The 20,943-nt window shown below is 47.3% G+C and overlaps 1 protein-coding gene across 1 annotated transcript in view; it reads right to left on the bottom strand.

Annotated features, from left to right (window-relative positions):
• Positions 1-18,033, bottom strand: part of abcd1 (ATP-binding cassette, sub-family D (ALD), member 1) — a 37,069-nt gene extending 19,036 nt beyond the window's left edge. The window contains exons 1-6 of the mRNA XM_065021002.1: positions 16,899-18,033; positions 16,434-16,663; positions 7,982-8,164; positions 7,674-7,774; positions 7,470-7,500; positions 116-296 (exon numbers count right to left, since the gene is read on the bottom strand). Of these exons, the coding sequence (XP_064877074.1) occupies positions 116-296; positions 7,470-7,500; positions 7,674-7,774; positions 7,982-8,164; positions 16,434-16,663; positions 16,899-17,292 (1,120 nt within the window). The 5' untranslated portion in view covers positions 17,293-18,033. The remainder of the gene's footprint in view (positions 1-115; positions 297-7,469; positions 7,501-7,673; positions 7,775-7,981; positions 8,165-16,433; positions 16,664-16,898) is intronic.
• Between the last annotated feature and the right edge of the window lie 2,910 nt (positions 18,034-20,943).

Genomic DNA, 20,943 nt, shown 5'->3' with positions numbered 1-20,943 from the left:
CTTACCATACCCGGAGGGACCCCCGTGACTGGTCCTACCACACCGGGAGAACCCCCCCCCCCCCCCGTGACTGGTCTCACCACACCCGGAGGAACCCCCCCGTGACTGGTCTTACCATATCGGGAGTACCCTGTGGCGGTGATGATTGGTACAGCCACCATGACGAGTCCCGAGGCACTCCACAGGTATTTCATCAGGAACTGCTCTAGCATCACGTACCACAGACGCTTAAACAGGATCAGGTTGATCTGGGACGACAAGGAGCGGTAGGACCGCTGCAGCTGGGACATCTCCACCTAGTGGCAGGAGGACATATTCACATGTAATATTATAGAAACAAGGCCTAAATAATCATATTGTAGTAATTTAGCAGACACTTCCATCCCAAGCGACTTACAGCTCAATGAGTGAGTGCATCATCTTTAGTATGGTATCAAATCCCTGGGGGAATTGAACCCACAACTAGTGTCGGTAAAACAGTCACCGCAACAGCCCACCGGCGGTCACGAGTCATGAAGGCAGTCAAATTCCACGGGAATGTTTAGGTCACGGGAATTAGGCTTCTCCAAGCTCTGATGCTGCTGACGAGCCTACCAAACATGCTACCGGCCTGGTACTCAGGGTTCTATTGTCCAGCTTACCACTCTGACATCAAATGCAAATGTATTCTAAAATCTAATCAAACACTTCATGAGATCCCATGAGCTCATGTTGGGCAGCATTAAGGCTATGCAATTAAGGGAGAAAACAGAGTGATGGCCTCTAATAAAAAGAGGATCAGCTTTCTATAGGCTAGGCCTACTGTATTTATTTATCAACTTCCCTAATATTAAGCACATTGCTTCTCTTTACAACAGGAGTATAGAGTACCCGGCTGGCATGAAAATGAACCAGGGGAAAAACATCCTCCATTCGCTATTTAAGTGCAAAGATGACATGCGTTTCGTCCTGCTGACCCTGTTTCGATACAGGTGACATGATAAATGGTCCATCCAAAATCATTTAGTATATGTAAAAGACCAGATTAAATCGAGAATAGTCTGATAGGCTAATATTGTAACCCATCATTGGTCAATTATATATTATCACTTGTGAATGATGCTCAGCATAAGAAACAATGCCTTTTCCCCCCCACCCCCTAATCATAGGTCGCACACATCATGTAGCCTAGCCCATAGGCCTATATGTTTTAAATAAAGTTTGTATCACAACTAAAGTTCACAAATAACTTAAAATGAAGCACATTAATCCACTTTACAAGGGGTGTAGAGCCTAACTAACGTACATATCGTACGCAGCGAGTGAGTTTCTAGTTGAGAGAGGATGCTTTCTAATAAAAGCAGTTTTATTTATTTAACCAGGAAGGGTTCATTGACATTTGAAAGGGCTTTTTCAAGAGCGTCCTGGCCAAGATAGAAAGCTTCAGCATTTCAGGTCAGTCATATTCAGCGGAGTAATTCATTAACATTCAGACTTAGCCTTCCAAAACTTTATAGGGGTCATTCAGGCTATCAGTGGTAGACAAAATGTTCAGCCTTGGACTTCCTGAGTAGAAAAGAACACTTGTTTCATAGCTGCCTAACAACCAGCCAATCAGATACAGAGAGCAGAGGGGGGGGGGGTCTATAACAGCCAATCAGCATCAGAACATGATTTCCTTGCTTTAGCCCAGGCTAGATTACAGTCGTGAATAATACAAGACAGCTCAGAAGAAAACCATGGATTACCCCTCCCTCTAGCCCTGAACCTGTGGAATGGGGCATGTCTGTTTACTATTTGGAAAAAGCACGTCAAGAATAAACTCTTCCTCAATTAAAGATAAATATTAAAATAAAAATGTAATCGAAATAGCATTCTCATTAAAACTCTTCAAATTTCTCTTATGAATAAAGAGTGGGTTTGTCTTAGGAACCTTAGTATTTCTAACAGCAACAACAGCACAATGGTCACTTTATTCATTACAAAAAACACCAACAGCAGAATGTTTGAGATTTGGGCCAATCACAGAGATAACAGCCAATCACAGATACAGAGAGCAGGGGGGTCCTATAACAGCCAATCACAGTTCGAGAGAGCAGAGGGGGGTCTATAACAGCCAATCACAGATACAGAGAGTAGAGGGGGGTCTATAACACCCAATCACAGATATAGAGAGTAGAGGGGGTCTATAACAGCCAATCACAGATATAGAGAGTAGAGGGGGTCTATAACAGCCAATCACAGATATAGAGAGTAGAAGGGGGTCTATAACAGCCAATCAGATACAGAGAGCAGAGGGGGGTCTATAACAGCCAATCACAGATACAGAGAGCAGAGGGGGGGGGGTCTATAACAGCCAATCACAGATACAGAGAGCAGAGGGGGTCTATAACAGCCAATCACAGATACAGAGAGCAGAGGGGGGGGTCTATAACAGCCAATCACAGATAAGAGCAGAGGGGGTCTAGATACAGAGGGGGGGTCTATAACAGCCAATCACAGATATAGAGAGTAGAGGGGGTCTATAACAGCCAATCACAGATACAGAGAGCAGAGGGGGGGGTAGCCAATCACAGTTCGAGAGAGCAGAGGGGGGGTCTATAACAGCCAATCACAGATACAGAGAGTAGAGGGGGTCTATAACAGCCAATCACAGATATAGAGAGCAGAGGGGGTCTATAACAGCCAATCACAGATACAGAGAGCAGAGGGGGAGGGGGTCTATAACAGCCAATCACAGATACAGAGAGCAGGGGGGGTCCTATAACAGCCAATCACAGTTAGAGAGAGCAGAGGGGGGGGGGGGGTCTATAACAGCCAATCACAGTTAGAGACCCTTTGAAACCTCAAGAAACAAAGCAAGACATTCCAACTGTTTACAAATACGTAGTTTCATACTTTGCCACTTACAAGGAATTGAGTCTTTACAAATACAACCCCACCTTAACGCAAATCAGTGTGATACACATTCTAACCAGTTATACAAATATCCTTATCCAGAACAGACTTGCTGAGCCAGGTTTCAGGAGACAACTACATCAGCACCCGTTGATGTAGCTCAAATCAAACTCCATTTTAGACAACAGGCTGCATACATTTAAATGACAAAATACCAAAACAAGATGTAGATTTAAAATCAGAGGGGGTTTGGAGACATTGCATATCAGGGCCAGGGTTAGGTTGCACATTACCTGATTACCAACAACAGAAGAACTAGGCACCTCGGTTTAATAACCTTGTACGGCCTCTTTTTTTTTTTTTTTAAGAGACCTACTGCAACAATTCTACAAGTGAGTTTCCAGACAATACAACAACAACAAAAAGAAAGTTATTTGCAGTCACTTTGGAAAATGGTGTTTTCCAGCTAATGGCACATTCACGCTTATAGCCTACTGCAGTGTGCACATGGCTGTGCTTATAATGTGAAGAAATAGCTTCATAGTTTATCAACATTTTAAGCTAAACGTTCTGATCTATTGCGTCAGCCACATTACGTAGAAAGTTTGATGCTAGTGGTTGTATTAATTAATGTGGGATCTCTCTCATACCACAACTGTCCCAGTCTACGGTTGGAATATTTATCTCTCACACAGAGTAGATCAACCTTCATACTATGGGGGGATAGTAGACTGACCGAGGCTAGTGCTTTTGCTGTTCGTTAGGCCTTACTCATCTTGTTCGGCTGACGAAAAGTAAAATGTGGACAGTTGTCCCAATATGCACCTCAGAATTGGATAAGGACACGCACAGTTGCGTCCCCGTTGTGTCGGTGATCACGTGATGGAGCGCGCAGCACTCGGGGGGAGGAGCGCACAACGGCCACTGGCCGCAGAAAAATACATGGATTGTTTTTAGGGTGCATTATGGACACACAAAGGGACGCTGCTGTGAAATTCGAGGCTTCAATCTTCAAGCTTCTATCAAGTGCTTGTCAAATTGTGAATGAGAGACTGATGAAGTGTGAACAGCCTGCGCAAAAAACAAAACAAAGACCTCATACCTTACAAGCTACTTTTTTCAAATCATTAGAGTCGCATCATGCAGCCTTACATATATATATATTAATAAACACATACGGCCCAATGTTTGTTTATCTTGGGTAGGGAGCAGTATTTTCACCTCCGGATGAAAAGCGCACCGAAATAAACTGCCTGTTACTAAGGCCCAGAATGTAATTAATAAACACATACGGCCCAATGTTTGCGGAAAAGTTACATGACTAAATTAAGCATATAGGAGTTTCTTTGTTAACTGATTAACACAGAATGGCTGCATGTGCAACACTCCCTCAAATAGTTGAGGAAATAACCTTTCTAATTTATACAACTTGTTCAGTTGTATTCTTCATACTATAAAATAATGCCACGGAATTCTAAGCAAATCTTGTCTGTTAAATGAACTAGTGTAGCCCACAGCCATATGGCATAGCCAGATCAGGACCTAACATAATGAACTAGTGTAGCCCAAAGTCATTTGGCACAGCCAGATCAGGACCTAACATAATGAACTAGCGTAGCCCACAGCCATATGGCATAGCCAGATCAGGACCTAACATAATGACAACTAAATGAACTAGTGTAGCCCACAGCCATATGGCATAGCCAGATCAGGGCCTAACATAAGGACCACTAAATGAACTAGTGTAGCCCACAGCCATATGGCATAGCCAGATCAGGACCTAACATAAGGACCACTAAATGAACTAATGTAGCCCACAGCCATATGGCATAGCCAGATCAGGGCCTAACATCAGGACAACTAAATGAACTAGTGTAGCCCACAGCCATATGGCACAGCCAGATCAGGGCCTAACATCAGGACAACTAAATGAACTAGTGTAGCCCACAGCCATATAGCACAGCCAGATCAGGGCCTAACATCAGGACAACTAAATGAACTAGTGTAGCCCACAGCCATATGGCACAGCCAGATCAGGGCCTAACATCAGGACAACTAAATGAACTAGTGTAGCCCACAGCCATATGGCATAGCCAGATCAGGACCTAACATAATGAACTAGTGTAGCCCACAGCCATATGGCATAGCCAGATCAGGACCTAACATAATGAACTAGCGTAGCCCAAAGTCATTTGGCATATCCTGAGCAGGTCCTAACACATAAGGACAACTCAGAGTATGCTATTCTGTTTTTCTGAAATAGATGACATTTTCTTCATATCAAGTTCCTTTATGCCTTTCTAAAAATAAATTATGGATTTATTGTCAAGATGTAGGCTATATTAAATGGATTTATTAGACTTAAAAATGTAGATGTTCCAAAGGTCTGCATCAGTGGCTTGTAGGCTGTGTGTGGAAGCCAGGAGATGCTAAATGTGTTTGTTAAATTATCTTGGGTAGGGATTTTATTTTTGTATTTTCACCTCCGGATGAAAAGCGTACCGAAATAAACTGCCTGTTACTCATATTATATATATACTGATACTCATAGCCCAGAAGCAGGATATGCATATAATTAGATAGATTTGGATAGAAAACACACTAAAGTTTCTAAAACTGTTAAAATAATGACTGCGAGTATAACAGAACTGATATGGCAGGCGAAACCCCGAGGACAACCCCCCCCAAAAAATCTGCCTACCACTATTTTCAATGGTTGTCACTTTTATGTAAGGTGAAGTCCTCCCAGATTGCAGTTCCTAGGGCTTCCACTAGATGTCAGTCTTTAGAAAGAGTTTCAGGCTGGTTTATGGAAATATGATGCAGAAATTGTAGTTTTTCTAGGTGGCTGTAGTGTTTCCAAGTGCGTGAATCTTTTTTTTTCTTTGCGATTTTTCTCCGGTAAAGACAATAACGATTCTCACTCACAATTTTATTTATTTACGTATTAGGGTACCTAAGGTTTGATTATAAACTTTGTTTGACTTGTTTGGAAAAGTTTGTGATTTATTTTGTATGCATTTTGATGGAGGGAAACTGGTTGGATTATTGACTGAAGCGCGCCAGCTAAACTGAGTTTTTATGGATATAAAGTAGGACATTATCGAACAAAAGGACCATTTGTGATGTAACTGGGACCTTTTGGAGCGCCAACAGAAGAAGACCAAAGGCATTTATTATATCGCTATTTCTGACTTTCATGGCGTACCTGTCTGGTTGAAATATGTTTTTCATGCTTTTGTATGCGGGGCGTTGTCCTCAGATAATCGCATGGTTTGCTTTCGCCGTAAAGCTTTTTTGAAATCTGACACAGCGGCTGTTAGATTAGATTAACAAATTACGCTTTATTTTGACGTATAACACTTGTGATTTTATGAAATAAAATGTTAAATATTTATAATTCTGTAGTTTGAATTTCGCTCTCTGCAATTTCACCGGATGTTGGGCAGGTGGGACGCTACCGTCCCACCTGCCCATAAGAAGTTAATTAACGTTCAATTACCAGTGAGACCGACCGTTATTTGCTTGACAATCACCAGCTGATTTCCTGACCTCCACAGCCCACAACCTTGGCTTTGCTAGAGCCACACTCTTACCAACGGAGGTGGCAGCTAGCCTAGCGGTTAGAGTGACGGGCTACTAACCAAAAGGTAGCTGGTTAGAATCCCCGAGTCGACAAGGTGAACAAATCTGTGGATGTGCCCTTGAGCAAGGCACTTAGCCCTAATTGCTCTTGTAAGTCGCTCTGGATAACAGCGTCTGCAAAAAATTACGACAACATAATGTAATGCGTCATTACAAGACCATTAAATGGGGTTGATGCATGGCTTGGGTAAGAGTCAGCATTTACAAACCAACACAGCTCCACACTAGAGAGTGTTGAAACAGAGGGGTTTAAAAAAAAAAAACAAGCAGCATTTCAGATTGGCCAACAGGAGATTAGGTTCTCTATTTCTACTTGGTCACATGACAAGACTCCCCCCCCCTCTTCACAACAGACGAGAACATTATGAAAATCATAAAATTAAAGTGTTTTCACTCAATGCAACATCTGGAAAGCCTGACAGAGTCTCCTTCCTTTCATTATTTCTTCAAGCGGAACATTATGAGGCATCAGGCATCAGTCTGATCACACCTGCAGAATCCCAGAGCCTTTATGAAAGGCAGAGATAGTCAGATTTTTAAAATTTAACTTGGCAAGTCAGTTAAGAACAAATTCTTATTTACAATGACGGCCTACCCCCGGCCAACGCTGGGTCAATTGTGCGCCGCCCTTATGGGACTCCCCAATCACGGCCCGTTGTGATACAGCCTGGATTCTAACCAGGGTGTCTGTGGTGACGCCGCTGGCACGGAGATGCAGGGCCTTAGACCTCTGTGCCACCGGGGAGACTGATTACGCCTGGCAGTCTTTTTCCCTTTCACCTGACATAATATCTCTGAACTTTGAGCATTCTGACATTGACAGAACGGTCAACGGTCATGTTTACCTTGTGCTCTCTATATATTCACTAGGTGTGTCTGCATTTGCCCAGGTGTGACAGTTACCTTGTGCTCTCCGTAGAAGACAGTATATTCACTAGGTGTGTTACCTTGTGCCCTCCGTAGAAGACAGTATATTCACTAGGTGTGTCTTACCCAGGTGTGATGTGTTTGCCCAGGTGTGACAGTTACCTTGTCCTCCGTAGTATATTCACTAGGTGTGTCTGCATTTACCCAGGTCTCCTCCGAGTATTCACTAGGTGTGTCTGCATTTGCCCAGGTGTGATAGTTACCTTGTGTCCTCCGTAGAAGACAGTATATTCACTAGCTTATGTACCTCAACTCTCCTTTCCTCATGTACCTCAACTTCTTCCACCACTAGTTTACCAAACCGCGGCGAAAACATCCTCAGAACCTTCGTGATAAAAGATAATTGCATCAAAAAACACAACCAGAGTAATTACACAAAGTGGGTGAGAACACACTGTACTACCATCTGTGGAAATCATTTCAAAACTTTTTTTGTTTTGTCAAAACAAAAAACGCTGAAAAATCCCAATAAACCAAATATTTAAAAAAAAAAAAGGTATTAAGACTAAATTAAAAAAAGCACATGAGACACCTTGGCGGTGATTGCCACGACCACGCCGGCGATGACGGAGGGCCAGGTGGTGTTGGCTCCTTTAGACTCCGCTGTCCTGAGGAGGGTATAACAGGTCACCACCACGTCCAGACACGGCTTGGTCAGGTTGGAGTACAGGTGGGCCACAGATCCAGCAAACATCACCATGTCTTCTGTCAGAGACTGGAGGAGAAGAATATGACATTGTTCATTATATTGGTGAGAGCAGAACAATTTTTGTATTTTGTTTATAACTCAACCCCTTGAGAAAGACTAGAGGGACAGACAGAGACACGAGACATGGACCGGCTTCAGCCATAAGCTGAAGGGGCAGCAGGCTGCTAGGAACTCAGGTCAAGGTGTCAACTTACTGTTGAGAGTTTAAAATGTTTTAAAAAATACTTGCACGTTTTGTATTCTATCTAAGTTAGCTCCAGTTCTGTTAATGATATCAATGAGTGACTAACAAAATTAATTAATTTATTTTTAAAAAGGGGGCTCCCTGATTAGACCAGGGTTTCCGTTAGGAACTCAGTCGGGGTCTCAACTGTTGAGTTAGAAAAGCAGAATACACAAGGTACAAGCTCTACATTTGGTTGTACGTCAGCAGTTTCTCTTGCCATGTAAGCCACTAGCTAGGTGTCCATCCAATTAGCTTGTCATGTCAGCCACTAGCTAGGTGTCCATCCAATTAGCTTGCCATGTCAGCCACTAGCTCGGTGTCCATCCAATTAGCTTGCCATGTCAGTCACTAGCTCGGTGTCCATCCAATTAGCTTGCCATGTCAGTCACTAGCTCGGTGTCCATCCAATTAGCTTGCAATGTCAGTCACTAGCTAGGTGTCCATCCAATTAGCTTGTCATGTCAGCCACTAGCTAGGTGTCCATCCAATTAGCTTGTCATGTCAGCCACTAGCTAGGTGTCCATCCAATTAGCTTGTCATGTCAGCCACTCGCTAGGTGTCCATCCAATTAGCTTGCCATGTCAGCCACTATCTCGGTGTCCATCCAATTAGCTTGTCATGTCAGCCACTAGCTAGGTGTCCATCCAATTAGCTTGCCATGTCAGCCACTAGCTAGGTGTCCATCCAATTAGCTTGCCATGTCAGCCACTAGCTAGGTGTCCATCCAATTAGCTTGTCATGTCAGTCACTAGCTAGGTGTCCATCCAATTAGCTTGCCATGTCAGCCACTATCTCGGTGTCCATCCAATTAGCGTGCCATGTCAGTCACTAGCTAGGTGTCCATCCAATTAGCTTGCCATGTCAGCCACTAGCTAGGTGTCCATCCAATTAGCTTGCAATGTCAGTCACTAGCTGTGTCCATCCAATTAGCTTGTCATGTCAGCCACTAGCTCGGTGTCCATCCAATTAGCGTGCCATGTCAGTCACTAGCTGTGTCCATCCAATTAGCGTGCCATGTCAGTCACTAGCTGTGTCCATCCAATTAGCTTGCCATGTCAGTCACTAGCTGTGTCCATCCAATTAGCTTGCCATGTCAGTCACTAGCTGTGTCCATCCAATTAGCGTGCCATGTCAGTCACTTGCTGTGTCCATCCAATTAGCGTGCCATGTCAGCCACTAGCTAGGTGTCCATCCAATTAGCGTGCCATGTCAGTCACTAGCTAGGTGTCCATCCAATTAGCTTGCCATGTCAGTCACTAGCTAGGTGTCCATCCAATTAGCTTGCCATGTCAGTCACTAGCTAGGTGTCCATCCAATTAGCTTGCCATGTCAGTCACTAGCTAGGTGTCCATCCAATTAGCTTGCCATGTCAGCCACTAGCTAGGTGTCCATCCAATTAGCTTGCCATGTCAGTCACTAGCTAGGTGTCCATCCAATTAGCTTGCCATGTCAGCCACTAGCTCGGTGTCCATCCAATTAGCTTGCCATGTCAGTCACTAGCTAGGTGTCCATCCAATTAGCTTGCCATGTCAGTCACTAGCTGTGTCCATCCAATTAGCTTTCCATGTCAGTCACTAGCTAGGTGTCCATCCAATTAGCTTGCCATGTCAGTCACTAGCTAGGTGTCCATCCAATTAGCGTGCCATGTCAGCCACTAGCTAGGTGTCCATCCAATTAGCTTGCCATGTCAGTCACTAGCTAGGTGTCCATCCAATTAGCGTGCCATGTCAGTCACTAGCTAGGTGTCCATCCAATTAGCTTGCCATGTCAGTCACTTGCCAACTTTCCTTCCAATTGGCAACAGATTTGAATGTAAATATTCTAAAATCTGTATAAAAACAAAATGCGCTTTTTCCCCCAAGAGATGTTTCCATCAAATTGACATGTTGCAGATGTGGGGGGGGCCTCAGGGCTCCGTCTCAGGGGGGGGCTGCGTCTCAGGGGGGGGGGGCCGCCTCAGGGCTCTGCATCACAGTGCTAGCTGTGCCACTAGAGGTCCTGGTTCGAGTCCAGGCTCTGTCACAGCCGGCCGCGACCGGAAGACCCACGGCGCGGCGCATAATTGGCCCAGCGCCATTTGAGTTAAGGGGAGGGTTTGCCCGGCAGGGATGTGCTTGTCCCATCGCAATCTAGCGACTCCCGTGGCGGGCCGGGTGCAATGCACACCGACAAGGTCGCCAGGTGTACGGAGTTTCCGCCCGACACATTGGCTTGCGGGTTAAGCGGGCGTTGTGTCAAGAAGCAGTGCGGCATGTAGGGCCGTGTTTCGGAGGACGCACGGGTCTCGGCCTTCACCTCTCCCGAGTCCGTACGGGAGTTGCAGCAATGAGACCAGACTAACTACTAATCGTATATCATGAAATTAGGGAGAGAGAGAAAGGGGTTTAAGTACACAACACAAGTCAAAGCGTTTCCAATCGCATTTTACACTGATGATTCTCTCAAACAGAAAAAGATGCGATATTTAGCGAGTCTGGTAATGATGCGCTCTGGCCAACAGCTGGCAGAGAGTGTGGGTAACAGCTGATGCGCTCTGGCCAACAGCTGGCAGAGAGTGTGGGTAACAGCTGATGCGCTCTGGCCAACAGCTGGCAGAGTGTGGCCAACAGCTGGCAGAGTGTGGCCAACAGCTGGCAGAGAGTGGGGGTAACAGCTGATGCGCTCTGGCCAACAGCTGGCAGAGAGTGGGGGTAACAGCTGATGCGCTCTGGCCAACAGCTGGCAGAGAGTGTGGGTAACAGCTGATGCGCTCTGGCCAACAGCTGGCAGAGTGTGGCCAACAGCTGGCAGAGTGTGGCCAACAGCTGGCAGAGAGTGGGGGTAACAGCTGATGCGCTCTGGCCAACAGCTGGCAGAGAGTGGGGGTAACAGCTGATGCGCTCTGGCCAACAGCTGGCAGAGAGTGGGGGTAATAGCTGATGCGCTCTAGCCAACAGCTGGCAGAGAGTGGGGGTAATAGCTGATGCGCTCTGGCCAACAGCTGGCAGAGAGTGGGGGTAATAGCTGATGCGCTCTAGCCAACAGCTGGCAGAGAGTGTGGGTAACAGCTGATGCGCTCTGGCCAACAGCTGGCAGAGAGTGGGGGTAACAGCTGATGCGCTCTGGCCAACAGCTGGCAGAGAGTGGGGGTAACAGCTGATGCGCTCTGGCCAACAGCTGGCAGAGAGTGTGGGTAACAGCTGATGCGCTCTGGCCAACAGCTGGCAGAGAGTGGGGGTAACAGCTGATGCGCTCTGGCCAACAGCTGGCAGAGAGTGGGTAACAGCTGATGCGCTCTAGCCAACAGCTGGCAGAGAGTGGGGGTAATAGCTGATGCGCTCTGGCCAACAGCTGGCAGAGAGTGGGGGTAACAGCTGATGCGCTCTGGCCAACAGCTGGCAGAGAGTGGGGTAACAGCTGATGCGCTCTGGCCAACAGCTGGCAGAGAGTGGGGGTAACAGCTGATGCGCTCTGGCCAACAGCTGGCAGAGAGTGGGGGTAATGCGCTCTGGCCAACAGCTGATGCGCTCTGGCCAACAGCTGGCAGAGAGTGGGGGTAATAGCTGATGCGCTCTGGCCAACAGCTGGCAGAGAGTGTGGGTAATAGCTGATGCGCTCTGGCCAACAGCTGGCAGAGAGTGTGGGTAATAGCTGATGCGCTCTGGCCAACAGCTGGCAGAGAGTGGGGGTAACAGCTGATGCGCTCTGGCCAACAGCTGGCAGAGAGCTGGGGTAACAGCTGATGCGCTCTGGCCAACAGCTGGCAGAGAGTGGGGGTGGGGCTCTGGCCAACAGCTGATGCGCTCTGGCCAACAGCTGGCAGAGAGTGGGGGTAACAGGGCGCTAACAGCTGGCAGAGAGTGGGGTATGCGCTCTGGCCAACAGCTGGCAGAGAGTGTGGGTAATAGCTGATGCGCTCTGGCCAACAGCTGGCAGAGAGTGGGGGTAATAGCTGATGCGCTCTGGCCAACAGCTGGCAGAGAGTGGGGGTAATAGCTGATGCGCTCTGGCCAACAGCTGGCAGAGAGTGTGGGTAATAGCTGATGCGCTCTGGCCAACAGCTGGCAGAGAGTGGGGGTAGCTGATGCGCTCTGGCCAACAGCTGGCAGAGAGTGGGGGTAATAGCTGATGCGCTCTGGCCAACAGCTGGCAGAGAGTGGGGTAATAGCTGATGCGCTCTGGCCAACAGCTGGCAGAGAGTGTGGGTAATAGCTGATGCGCTCTGGCCAACAGCTGGCAGAGAGTGTGGGTAACAGCTGATGCTGATGCGCTCTGGCCAACAGCTGGCAGAGAGTGTGGGTAAACAGCTGATGCGCTCTGGCCAACAGCTGGCAGAGAGTGTGGGTAACAGCTGATGCGCTCTGGCCAACAGCTGGCAGAGAGTGTGGGTAATAGCTGATGCGCTCTGGCCAACAGCTGGCAGAGAGTGTGGGTAATAGCTGATGCGCTCTGGCCAACAGCTGGCAGAGAGTGTGGGTAATAGCTGATGCGCTGGCCAACAGCTGGCAGGCCAACAGCTGGCAGAGAGTGGGGTAATAGCTGATGCGCTCTGGCCAACAGCTGGCAGAGAGTGGGGGTAATAGCTGATGCGCCAACAGCTGGCAACAGCTGGCAGAGAGTGTGGGTAATAGCTGCGCTCTGGCCAACAGCTGGCAGAGAGTGTGGGTAATAGCTGATGCGCTCTGGCGCTCTGGCCAACAGCTGGCAGAGAGTGTGGGTAATAGCTGATGCGCTCTGGCCAACAGCTGGCAGAGAGTGTGGGTAATAGCTGATGCGCTCTGGCCAACAGCTGGCAGAGAGTGTGGGTAATAGCTGATGCGCTCTGGCCAACAGCTGGCAGAGAGTGCTGATGCGCTCTGGCCAACAGCTGGCAGAGATGCGGGTAATAGCTGATGGCCAACAGCTGGCAGAGAGTGTGGGTAATAGCTGATGCGCTCTGGCCAACAGCTGGCAGAGAGTGTGGGTAATAGCTGATGCGCTCTGGCCAACAGCTGGCAGAGAGTGGGGTAATAGCTGATGCGCTCTGGCCAACAGCTGGCAGAGAGTGTGGGTAATAGCTGATGCGCTCTGGCCAACAGCTGGCAGAGAGTGTGGGTAATAGCTGATGCGCTCTGGCCAACAGCTGGCAGAGAGTGTGGGTAACAGCTGATGCGCTCTGGCCAACAGCTGGCAGAGAGTGTGGGTAATAGCTGATGCGCTCTGGCCAACAGCTGGCAGAGAGTGTGGGTAATAGCTGATGCGCTCTGGCCAACAGCTGGCAGAGAGTGTGGGTAATAGCTGATGCGCTCTGGCCAACAGCTGGCAGAGAGTGTGGGTAATAGCTGATGCGCTCTGGCCAACAGCTGGCAGAGAGTGTGGGTAATAGCTGATGCGCTCTGGCCAACAGCTGGCAGAGAGTGGGTAATAGCTGATGCGCTCTGGCCAACAGCTGGCAGAGAGTGTGGGTAATAGCTGATGCGCTCTGGCCAACAGCTGGCAGAGAGTGTGGGTAATAGGCTGGCAGAGAGTGTAATAGCTGATGCGCTCTGGCCAACAGCTGGCAGAGAGTGTGGTAATAGCTGATGCGCTCTGGCCAACAGCTGGCAGAGAGTGTGGGTAATAGCTGATGCGCTGGCCAACAGCTGGCCAGAGTGTGGGTAACAGCTGGCAGAACAGCTGGCAGAGAGTGTGGGTAATAGCTGATGCGCTCTGGCCAACAGCTGGCAGAGAGTGTGGGTAATAGCTGGCAGAGAGTGGGTGCGATGCGCTCTGGCCAACAGCTGGCAGCTGGCAACAGCTGGCAGAGAGTGTGGGTAATAGCTGATGCGCTCTGGCCAACAGCTGGCAGAGAGTGTGGGTAATAGCTGATGCGCTCTGGCCAACAGCTGGCAGAGAGTGTGGGTAATAGCTGATGCGCTCTGGCCAACAGCTGGCAGAGAGTGTGGGTAATAGCTGATGCGCTCTGGCCAACAGCTGGCAGAGAGTGGGGTAATAGCTGATGCGCTCTGGCCAACAGCTGGCAGAGAGTGTGGGTAATAGCTGATGCGCTCTGGCCAACAGCTGGCAGAGAGTGTGGGTAATAGCTGATGCGTGGCCAACAGCTGGCAGAGAGTGTGGGTAATAGCTCGGCTGGCCAACAGCTGGCAGAGAGTGTGGGTAATAGCTGATGCGCTCTGGCCAACAGCTGGCAGAGAGTGTGGGTAATAGCTGATGCGCTCTGGCCAACAGCTGGCAGAGAGTGCGCTGATGCGCTCTGGCCAACAGCTGGCAGAGAGTGTGGGTAATAGCTGATGCGCTCTGGCCAACAGCTGGCAGAGAGTGTGGGTAATAGCTGATGCGCTCTGGCCAACAGCTGGCAGAGAGTGGGTAATAGCTGATGCGCTCTGGCCAACAGCTGGCAGAGAGTGTGGGTAATAGCTGATGCGCTCTGGCCAACAGCTGGCAGAGAGTGTGGGTAATAGCTGATGCGCTCTGGCCAACAGCTGGCAGAGAGTGTGGGTAATAGCTGATGCTGGCCAACAGCTGGCAGAGAGTGTGGGTAATAGCTGATGCGCTCTGGCCAACAGCTGGCAGAGAGTGTGGGTAATAGCTGATGCGCTCTGGCCAACAGCTGGCAGAGAGCTGCTCTGGCCAACAGCTAGCTGATGCGCTCTGGCCAACAGCTGGCAGAGAGGCAGAGAGCTGATGGGTGGCCAACAGCTGAGAGAGCTCTGATGCCAACACAGCTGGCAGAGAGTGTGGGTAATAGCTGATGCGCTCTGGCCAAACAGCTGGCAGAGAGTGTGGGTAATAGCTGATGCGCTCAGCTGGCAGGCCAACAGATGGCACAGCTGGCAGAGTGTGGGTAATAGCTGATGCGCTCTGGCCAACAGCTGGCAGAGAGTGTGGGTAATAGCTGATGCGCTCTGGCCAACAGCTGGCAGAGAGTGTGGGTAATAGCTGATGCGCTCTGGCCAACAGCTGGCAGAGAGTGTGGGTAATAGCTGATGCGCTCTGGCCAACAGCTGGCAGAGAGTGTGGGTAACAGCTGATGCGCTCTGGCCAACAGCTGGCAGAGAGTGTGGGTAATAGCTGATGCGCTCTGGCCAACAGCTGGCAGAGAGTGTGGGTAATAGCTGATGCGCTCTGGCCAACAGCTGGCAGAGAGTGTGGGTGGCAAGAGTGTGCTGATGCGCTCTGGCCAACAGCTGGCAGAGAGTGTGGGTAATAGCTGATGCGCTCTGGCCAACAGCTGGCAGAGAGTGGGGGTAACAGCTGATGCGCTCTGGCCAACAGCTGGCAGAGAGTGTGGGTATAACCTACATGACTTCATTTATAAAGGTCAGAAGACAGTCAAGCATCAATGATCATGTCACCAAGTGCTGAAGGGTTTAGGTGAGAGATTATTTGCGATTGCAAAGACTTGGGCGCTACTTTTTCGAATGACAGCTCGTATATTTTGTTAGCTAGCTAGCTATACACATAAGTTAAAGCCTATCTCGACCAGTTTACAGCTTAATTACGACAGTTAGCTTGCTAAATCAAGGGTGGGGGGGGGTGTGAGAAACATCTGCAGGAGCTCAGCCATCCACACGTGCAATTATTGACAAGGGAACATTTTTCACACTGTGATTTTAGTTTTACAACATGACGTCAATCACAACACGATCAGAACGATGGGAAACTATTTCACACTGGTAAGATTTTTTTACGTGACACAGGGAACATGCCCAGGGGCCCTGACCTTCAGGGGGCCCCCATTGATTTAGTTAGTCACTCTCATTCAGATATCATTAACAAGGTATTAGTCATGGCAAAATTGCAGGAAATTTGCTTTAAAACTTCAACAAAATCTGTGCCCTATAGCAAATTAAGTAGGATTACATGAAATGTGTTATAAATTGCTACATTTCCCTCCGCCACATGGCAAAATGTGTAGAACTCCAGAAAACATGTTTTATAACTGCAACATCTTCTCTCCCCGTGTCGAAATGTGTAGAATTGCTGTAAATGAACTTTAAAACCGTACACTAAAATGTTTTGCCCGCAACCAAATCTTACATAGGGCCCCCGAAAAGGCTAGAGCAGGCCCTGCACCCCCCATACACACACCTGGTCTGGGTTGGCGAGGCGTCCGTCCATGTTGCTGACGCGGTAGTATGTTTGGTTGCTGAAGTAGAGCTTATAGGCGTGGGTTACCAAGCGCGTGCGGAAGGCCAGTGCCAGCTGTCCCTCTAGGTAACGGATGGCGCTGTTCACAAAGGTGGCCGGGACAGCAATGAGCAGCCATTTTGTCAACTCCCACACAAACGCCTGGGGGTCCTTCTTCACAATGGTCTTCACTGTAAGAGGATAGAAGTGTATTTAGTCCACCAATCTGCAAAGACAGATATTCTACTTATGCTCTGCTCCCAACAGCCTCAGACAACACAGTCACAGGGGTTAAGTGCCTTGCTCAAGAGCACAACGGCAAGAGCATAGTACCTGGAATCTGAAAGCAGCCACCTGCCAGGTTGCCAGTTCATCTACACGGACTCGTCATTCGAACCAGCAACATTCAATGTCTGTCCTACCTACCTATCATGCCGTCCAGGTTGGCCACGTAGATAGAGAGGAAGGTTCTGGAGATGAGAGCCAGGGAGTGGAACCCCAGCAGACCCAACTCCTTACAGAACAGCTGGGGAAACAGGATACGAAGCAGGTGACTTAGCCTCTTCAGAAACTCCTGGTTCACAGCCGGCGAGTTACTACTTTTCTTCTTTCCTTGTTTCTCTGACCCCTCCAGTAGCACCCCGTTAGAGTTTATGGGGGGGACTGGGAGCGGTGTACCCCCGACATTCTTCCTGAGTTTAGCCCATAAGTACGGGTAGAGTTTCTTGATTCCATAGGCAGCGACGAGAAGGATAACTGCTTTTCTGACATGGGAGGTTTTCTTGAGTTGCTCGGGAAGCTTTTCATACATTACCAACATTGTTAAGGCTGGTTAGCAAGCGGCTTTAATAAAGCCAAATACAGCTGAGCTCTCCAAACTGAAACACCTGTTAACGTTAATCCCACGATGACCTCTATATAGCTACAACCTTTTATAAAAAGTGCTTCTTGCTGCCTATTCAACGTTGCAAGCACAACAAAAATACAATCAACTATAACATTCACTTAGCCAGTTAAAGCAACTATAAACCAACCTCTTTCAAGCGAAACAGAAATGCCAAAAGACAATCCATCGCATACGCAGTGCTACTGCTTGCTAACCTTAGCTAGCTAGGTTACTTCGGTTAACAACCAGGAAAACTAGAAAGCCGTGATAGAGATGAAACGTGCTCTCTAATAACATAGCGGTAACGTTGACATCTAGCTATATATTATATCCATATATTCATACGAGACGTATTTACAGACGAACAACACTCACTGAAATGAAGGGGAAAAAAATCAAAACACTTCCTAAGCTACTTAGCTAGCATGCTAACGTTAGCTGAAACTTTCTGTCTGCCCCCAACTTCTATATCACTGTCTGGATAACGTTACCCGTCCAGTAGTAGCCAGCTAGCTAGGAAGGTGACCTTCTGGGGGGGGAAAACAACCCCCGACTTCGACAGTCAAAATGCTCTAGTAATGTTTGACAATGTCTTGCATCAGACGCAAAAGTCTTATTCAACATGGACTCCACTTCTTCTATGATATAATGGATTGATTGGCACCGCTTATTTATAACTCAGTGATTGGCGCAGATCTTCTTCTTCTTCGGTGGGGTTTTAAGGGCAGACTACAACCCTGAAAAGGAGTATTGCCGCCCACTACTGGCTACAGGAAAACAAAAAAACGGGGGGGAATCCATAATTAAAAAAGTGGGGGGAAAAACATCACTTTTAACTTCCTCAAACATCCCGAAAAACATATTACTAAAAAACAAAAATCAGTCAGTCATTCAAATTCCCTCAGAGCACTGCACAGATCTGGGGACCTGAGTGGATGGAACTGCTCCAGCCAGTAATATTGTAGCGACCCGCACAGACAGCTGTGTGTTATGTGCTAGGCTAGGAGGTGGTTGTGTTGTACTGACCAGTACCCGGTGTTCGCGGGGTCCGACATGTCAATCAACCTGCTATCTGCCAATCACGGGAATGCCTGGAATGTTCTGACGCAGGGCATCCTGGTGGTTGGCGGAGTGGCGTGGAGGGGGCGAGGCATTGGAAGTTAAGGTTCAGCCTTTGTTCTCTCTCTCTTACGTCTGGGCTTCACAAGAGAAGGTCACGATTGGCTTGTGGGTTATCTGTCATTTTTGGCGTGTGCTACGGCCTGTGTAAATTCGCAAACTCAAGCCTCTGTCTGGACAATTGTTCATTTATGATCTAGTCAGGTCATTACAATATTATATTGGCCAGAAACTCTAGTGGCCTCTCTAACAATGACCATGTTTACATGCGCACAATATTCCGGATAGTAGCTCATATCCGTTCACATGTACTTCTGATATCCTGCTCATGAGTATCCTTGTATCAATGAATAAACTAAACTAAGGCAGGTATTTTTCAACTCAACCAGACCAGACCAGGCCCTCCTCGGAGTTGTCATACCTGAACAGCACTTTATTTGCCAAGGTAGAGTTACATGATCAGTGAATACATTAAATGTACAGGCTACAATGTGGGGGTTCTCATGCATGGTAATAACTACATGTATATTCGACTTGCATCCTTGGCATAAATTTATATTATATTCTACTCAATCGATAGGCTTCATTAATGTCATTCGGGCTGTTTTGAAGTTGATACAACTGGCTATGATAGCTGAGGTTCATAGCTAGGTTCTGAACTAATATGTATACCAAACGTTTGGGTCCATACACAGATGGGGCTAGATAGCTAGCTACACATCCATAGGCAGACAGGTATGTTGTTCCTCCACTGCACAATAAGCAGGAACATAGCTAGCTACGTTATTTCATCTATCTGCATGGCAAATATCAGCAAGGCAATCTTACAAAATTGTACATTCAATTTGCAGTAAATTCTTTAGCTAGCTAGATTCTTTATATCCATTGTTTCACCAGATGGCAGCCTGGTTTGCTGGTTGTTTCAGGAGTCCAGTAAAACATTAAACAACCAGAATTACAATGTCATACTCATGTCACAACACCCATAAAGCTAGTCAGCTAGCTTGCAAAATCAGTCGATTTTTGTCTATTAACTTTATGATAAAAAAAAATAAAAAAATGCATAATCGTTTGTCTCTACATATTCCTGTCAACTGTACATTTTTTTGATGATTTATTATGACATTATAATTACTAACATTTGCTTCCATCCTTAGTATTTTTTTGTCAGTTAACAGTCTTTTGCTTGAAGAAAGTCTCAGAAGCCTTGGGTCTAATTCCAGTCATGGAAACCATTCGATATGATTGGTCATCGCCCAGTCCGAGAAAAGTGTGCACTTTTTCACCGCCTCCCACGCCACCTTCACACCGCTTCTCTCCGCTTTCCTTCCACTGAAATTAATGGGAAGCAGTGTTTTAGTTAACAGATCGTCAGACCACCTGTGCTAGTGTATCATGAGGGTAACTATATGTCTATGTAACGTGTCTATGTAATGTATCATTGTAGGCCTAACAGACCATATGTATCTATGTTAACAATAATAATAACAATAGGGACCACAATGGAAAATAGTATCTGACTTTAAATGTACTGTGTTATGGCGTTCTTATGTAGGTATCATCACCTAAGTGCTCCCACTCTCCCTATAAACAAAAAGAAACCACTCACAATGCAGTTAACAGATCGTGTGGTAGGCTACCAGACCAGTCAGTCAGAATGCTGCAGTTAACAGATCGTGTGGTAGGCTGTGGTACCAGACCAGTCAGTCAGAATGCTGCAGTTAACAGATCGTGTGGTAGGCTACCAGACCAGTCAGTCAGAATGCTGCAGTTAACAGATCGTGTGGTAGGCTACCAGACCAGTCAGTCAGAATGCTGCAGTTAACAGATCGTGTGGTAGGCTACCAGACCAGTCAGTCAGAATGCTGCAGTTAACAGATCGTGTGGTAGGCTACCAGACCAGTCAGTCAGAATGCTGCAGTTAACAGATTGTGTGGTAGGCTACCAGACCAGTCAGTCAGAATGCTGCAGTTAACAGATCGTGTGGTAGGCTACCAGACCAGTCAGTCAGAATGCTGCAGTTAACAGATCGTGTGGTAGGCTACCAGACCAGTCAGTCAGAATGCTGCAGTTAACAGATCGTGTGGTAGGCTACCAGACCAGTCAGTCAGAATGCTGCAGTTAACAGATCGTGTGGTAGGCTACCAGACCAATCAGTCAGAATGCTGCCGTTAACAGATCGTGTGGTAGGCTACCAGACCAGTCAGTCAGAATGCTGCCGTTAACAATCACTTTAATAAAAACAGCATTTACAGCATTAATACAAGAAATTTATTTGTCATTTGAATCATATGAATAATTAATTTGAATCATATGAATAATTCAGAAAGTTATGTGAGATCAGATAAAAAGCAGTACAAATGGCCAAAAAAAATGACAAAGATAGAAAAAGCTTCATATCTTTTTTTTTTACAGGGTGCATTCATTGCTATGCAAAAGAACAATTCATAAAGTCCATCAAAAAGT

Source organism: Oncorhynchus nerka, linkage group LG7, assembly GCF_034236695.1.
Source record: "Oncorhynchus nerka isolate Pitt River linkage group LG7, Oner_Uvic_2.0, whole genome shotgun sequence".
Taxonomy (NCBI): Eukaryota; Metazoa; Chordata; class Actinopteri; order Salmoniformes; family Salmonidae; genus Oncorhynchus; species Oncorhynchus nerka.
This window is presented reverse-complemented; position numbering and strand designations above follow the sequence as displayed.